Source organism: Cucurbita pepo, unplaced genomic scaffold (genome assembly GCF_002806865.2).
Source record: "Cucurbita pepo subsp. pepo cultivar mu-cu-16 unplaced genomic scaffold, ASM280686v2 Cp4.1_scaffold001483, whole genome shotgun sequence".
NCBI lineage: Eukaryota > Viridiplantae > Streptophyta > Magnoliopsida > Cucurbitales > Cucurbitaceae > Cucurbita > Cucurbita pepo.
The window spans coordinates 1-5,716 of NW_019647644.1; the positions used below are offsets into that span (position 1 = coordinate 1).

The window sequence follows — 5,716 nt, forward strand, 5'->3', positions numbered from 1 at the left end:
GCTAAATTTTGTTTCTTGGGTGACTTTTAATGTTTTGGTGTCTGAGGTTTTCTTTTTCCAATGTCTTGCTGCATATTAAGAACTTTCAAATATTGCAATAATGTCTTTACACTTTTAGAAAGAGTTCGAAAATGTTCCTACCGTTAGTATATGGATAGAACTCATTATCTATAGCCTTGAACGTTGTTGCTCGTTTGTTTAATATCCTTAAAGTTAAAAGTAGTATCAGACTTGAAACACTTTTTCATATCCTTTTTTCCTTTCTTTTTTTTGATAGCCTCTTAATCTTCTTTTCATTCCCACTCCCTTAAGTTAGGGTTTAGGTTAATGCAAGAAGAAAGGAGAAGAACAAAACTACCTGAGGACTTTTAGGACATGTCGAGACCTTGAGACCAATATTACTATAATTGATGAGATGAAGATTTGGTTGATCATTGTTTAAGTTCATTGTAGTCTATTTGTTGGGGCTAATTCAAAAGGTTCTTGAATGATCGATGATGATATTTCTTTGTCGACTCTTTTTGTATGTGGTGATTTATTATTGATGTCAAACTAATGAATATATAAAAATATCAGTCTATTAGCTTCAAACTTTCAATTCTAGCATCGTATTCTTTTTTCGTCTTTTATAAATTACGAACGCATTGTGTTCTACTTTAGTTAGCAACTATTTTTTCTCTTCTTTTCGCTCAACCTTGACGCTTAGCCAAGTCGAACTAGCCATTGTCTTTCCCCTTTTCTTCTCTATTGGCCGAGTCACTCGTTGCTCTTCTCTCACGTGTTGATCGTTTTCCTTTTGATGCTCGTCTAAGTCAAACAGTTGCCATTCACCATAGAAGTTGTTACTGGTAATTTTATTAGTTCACTCGCTCGTTTTTAATTAAAACTCGAAAAATAGAGAGAGAGAGAGAGAGGTTGGGTTGTTGTTCCCATGACTTAGGGTTTGATAGGAATTGATATACCAACCCAGTCCAAAAAACTCCCCTCAAAATTTTCAAGTGACACATCTTAGTGGTATAAATTGTTTTTAAAAATTAAAAAAAAAAAAACAAACAAACAAATAAAAGCCTCCTTCCCACACCAAGTTTTCTTTTCCCTCCCATTGCCGCCGCCACCGTCTCTGTACCGGTTTTGTTTTCCCCTTTTCCTCCTCCTCCATATCTCCCTCTCCTCTGCAACCCACGCCGGCGAACTCTCTCTGATTCAGTCACACGCCGGCACATCTCCATCGGCAACGCCCGTTTCTTCCTTCTCTCCCCATCTCCCTCTCTGCTTCAACGGCGCCGGCACGTATGACTTCCCAGCCTTCTTCTACTCGTCGTTAAGGTGCACACTCTGTCTTCCTCTAACCACTCCCTCTCTCAGTCGGTTCTTACCGAGTTCGCAGGGATTTTTTTTTTTTTTTTTCTTTGTTCATTTTCTTTCTCCAATTCAACCAATTCGTATATAGGGTAAAATTGGAATGACGTCAAAAAATTTATCTAAAATCCTGCGACATTTAATCTCCCTTTGTTCTCAGTTCTGATGCCTCTCACGAATGATATAACCCTCTCTGCCCCCCTCCTGTGAAATCGAGCGGCATAATACGATGGCAATGCGGTGGTTTTCCAAGTCGAAGTTACCCATTTGTTATTCGGTATTCCTACGAGGTCTAACGACGAGACCCATTAGAGATATCTCATTACCAGTAAAATCGACGGTTGCCGGATTTCAGCCGGATTCCAGCCAACCCTTAAGCGGATTCCGGCTATATCACGACGGGAGGCCGCGGGGACCCCTTTGGAGAAGCCGGAAAGCAATTGGGAAAGAAGCGCTTTTCGTTATTCAGGGATTGAAGAGATTCAAGGAAGATGAAGAGAAGCTCCAGAAGTTCATGAAGTGTCATGTTTTGAGGCTCTTGAAATTGGATATGATTGCTGTGCTTGGTGAACTTGAGCGGCAGGAAGAGGTTGCTTTAGCCGTCAAGGTCTCTTTTCCCTTCCTTTCTTCATTATGTTCTGTCATTTTTTGGGTTTTTAACTTTACTTCATGAGGTGCCATGGAAATAGATAACGAGGTTCTGCAAAATATACATAATATTCCTGTCTTACTCTTGTTTGTTGTCTTACTCTTGTTTGTTGTCACTATTACTTTCAATAACCTTGTTGGTTAATGCTTTGAATTTTTGCTTCTTAATTGTTATGTTCATCTCTGATCTGCCCCTTTTGATTGCTCATCAGGGTCTTCTTCATATATATAGATATATATATATGATTTAAGATCTTGTATATGAGCCCTTATCCAATGTAGTTGCTCGTGGAAAATATGTTGTGAGATCCCACCTCGGTTGGGGAGGAGAATGAAACATTCTTTATAAGGGTGTGGAAACCTCTCCCTAGCACAAACCTTGAGGAGAAGCCCGAAAGGGAAAGCCCAAAGAGAACAATATCTGCTAGGAGTGGGGTTGGGTTGGGTTGTTACAAATAATATCATAGCTAGACATCGGGCAATGTGCCAACAAGGACGCTGGGACCTGAAGGGGGTGGACATGAGGCGGTGTGCTAGCTAGGACGTTGGGGCCCGAATGGGGGTGGATTGGGAGTTCCACATCGATTGGAGAAGGGAACGAGTGGCAGCGAGGACGTTGGGCCTCGAAGGGTGGTGGATTGTGAGATCCCACATCGGTTGGGGAGGAGAACGAAACATTCTTTATAAGATTGTGGAAACCTCTCCCTAGCAGTCGCGTTTTAAAAACCTTGAGGGAAGCCCGAAAGGGAAAGCCCAAGGAGGATGTGCCAGCAAGGAGGCTGAGCCCTGAAGGGGGGTGGACATGAGGCGGTGTGTTAGCTAGGACGTTGGGCCCCGAATGGGGGTGGATTAGGGGTTCCACATCGATTGGAGAAGGGAATGAGTGCCAGCGAGGACGCTTGACCTCGAAGGGTGGTGGATTGTGAGATCCCACATCAGTTGGGGAGGAGAACGAAACATTCTTTATAAGGATGTGGAAACCTCTCCCTAGCAATCGCGTTTTAAAATTCTTGAGGGAAGCCCGAAAGGGAAAGCCCAAAGAGGACAATATCTGATAGCGGTGGGTTTGGCCTATTACATATTTGCTGTTAGATTCTCTTACTTCAACTCGATATTGATCAATTGTACTTCATTGTTTCGGGGAATCTGACCTGACCTGCTGCACTTTTCTATTGTCATTATGTTTGCTCGCCTTGTATGCTTGTCGAACTTTCAGGTATTTCGGTTGATTCAAAAGCAAGAATGGTACAAGCCCGATGTTTTTCTCTACAAAGACTTGATTGTTGCATTAGCTAGAAGTAAACAGATGGATGAAGCAATGGAATTATGGGAAAGCATGAGAAAGGAGAATTTATTCCCTGATTCTCAAACGTATACCGAAGTCATCAGAGGCTTCTTGAAATATGGATCTCCTTCTGATGCAATGAACATATATGAAGATATGAAGAAGTCTCCTGATCCACCAGATGAGTTGCCATTTAGAATTTTGTTGAAAGGACTTTTGCCACACCCCCTTTTGAGAAACAGAGTGAAGCAAGATTTTGAGGAGATCTTTCCTGACCAGCACGTGTACGATCCCCCGGAAGAGATATTCGGCCTACGCTGAGGTATGTTTTATTAACGTTGCGTTTTTGCTTGTATTATCTGAAGGTTGGTAGCACTTAGTAGGCATTCTTAGTCGGCCATTGATGTCATTAGAAAATAACCAAAACATGTCTTCGAATTAGCGGTCAAGAACTGTAGGATGAATAGTTGGTCAGATATCCGTACGAGTCATGTGGATAATAGTTGAGTTCGAGCCAAGAAATCTCTTCGTCGTATGGTTCGCTCATCTTAGATCCGAAGGGGATCAAGTGAGTGATGTCATCCTTGTAAACAGGAAAATTCATAGACCATTCCCGTCGTCATTGTTTCCGCTCTGTAGAAGTGCAAATAGTAAGATCACCCCTTGGATGTGTTAAATATTTTGGGGTCACGAACCAACGATCAAATCCTGTTCGATAAGTGGAATGCATTGGTTGTCCACACTTTTGTGGGGTCGGTAGGTTCGGTTGGAAGAGTACACCATTGAAAGACCTTTAGCCCTTTGACGTCAGATGCTTGTTCATGTCAGTTCACTGCTGCTAACTAGTTTAGCTCTTTCTCTTGCATGGTTACGACTTCATTCTAATCTGATTACGTCGTATTACACATCATTTCAGTGAATTAATAGGACGTTTTGTCGGAGAACATTACTCCGGTTTTGTGATGTTTCCTGCTGCTGGAGCTGAAAGCAAAACAAAGCGTGACGATACGAAACTGCAATGAGATGGAGACATTATCAATGGCGTTTCTCGGGACAGGCGTCTTGGGATTCAAAGGAGAAGGTAAAGAAGAGGGTGAAAACACCATAGCTTGAATCAAATGCAGGTGTTTGTTTCCTATTAAGAGAGTACGCAGTTTGTTGAGGGATCATTGTCCAGAAATTGTCTATTTACTGAGGACCCTGAATGCAACAGGGAGATACCAACTTAATATTTAAAAAATTAAAATTTAATATTATAACATCGTACCAAAAAAAAAATGTCTCAAACCTATTTTCAACTTGAATGTTACAAATATATTTCAAAAGTAGTAATATATAAGTAATAATATTTATAACAAGCATAGCGGTGGGGCGGGGCAGAGCAGGAACGGGGACGGGGTGAAGCGGGGAGTACAATTCCGGTTACCAGCCTTATTTATCTAACATTTAGAAATGTTTGCTCACATTCTCCCCTATTAATAGGGGGTTTCCACCTATTCAAGGCGAGTCCTCGACCTTGAGAGATAAATAGATATCTCTGCGTGTCCTCGACCTCGGGAGATAAGTAGATATCTCTGTCTGCCCATTTCTTTATTTTCGCGTTTTTTTTTTCTCTAAATTTTTTTCAAAAATTTTTTTCCAATATTTGTGGGGATGAGATTTGAGGGAATATGCTTTGTTCCCCTCATCAACTATCTCATATTCTTATTCTTCTCCATCCTTTCTCTTCAAATTTAAATATAAAATAATAATAATAATAAATAAATAAATAAAAAAAATTTATGAGATTTTAGCGTTAGATTTAATGTCTATAATCAATGTTTGTGATATGTTTCAACTTATGAATGTTTGATATTTAAACTTTATAAAGTTTTAGTTATTAATGTAACATATACAGTGAATAAATAGAATTTGTAAAAATATTTTTCGAAAAACAATAAATCGATAACCGAACGCAACTCAACTCTAAAATAGAAAGTTGAGTTGGATTATGAACTCTATTCGAATTGTTCGGGTCACCAATCCAACTAACTAAAAAATTCTCAACTATAAATTATATTCGATTTGTTTATATATTCAAATAAAATGAGTTTAATAAAATCCAAAATTTATAATTTGTTTGAACTTATCAAGAAAAAAAAGTTTTAATAAAATATTTGCATTTTATTTTTATTATTATTATTATTATTTTGACCAAAGGGCCCCTCTCTCTCTCAATAAATATCTAAAAATATTTTCCAATTAAAATAAAAACTATTTATTATTTTGGATTTGTTATTGGTGGGGATTGAAGATGGTGTGGGTCCCATCCCCACTTGGTTACTATCTCATATTCTTATTCTTCTCCATCCTTTACTTAAAATTACAAATATAAATTAATTAATATTCTTAAATTTATTTCACATAATTTCAAATTTTTAAATC

At 38.9% G+C, this 5,716-nt stretch overlaps 1 protein-coding gene across 1 annotated transcript; it reads left to right on the plus strand.

Annotated features, from left to right (window-relative positions):
• Positions 1 to 1,037: 1,037 nt before the first annotated feature.
• LOC111786341 (protein THYLAKOID ASSEMBLY 8-like, chloroplastic) lies at positions 1,038 to 4,551 on the plus strand. Its single transcript, XM_023666644.1, has 4 exons — positions 1,038 to 1,326; positions 1,520 to 1,966; positions 3,224 to 3,614; positions 4,209 to 4,551. Exons 2-3 carry the CDS (start codon positions 1,589 to 1,591, stop codon positions 3,611 to 3,613), a joined length of 768 nt encoding a protein of 255 aa, XP_023522412.1. The 5' UTR covers positions 1,038 to 1,326; positions 1,520 to 1,588; the 3' UTR covers position 3,614; positions 4,209 to 4,551.
• The last annotated feature ends 1,165 nt before the right edge of the window (positions 4,552 to 5,716 follow it).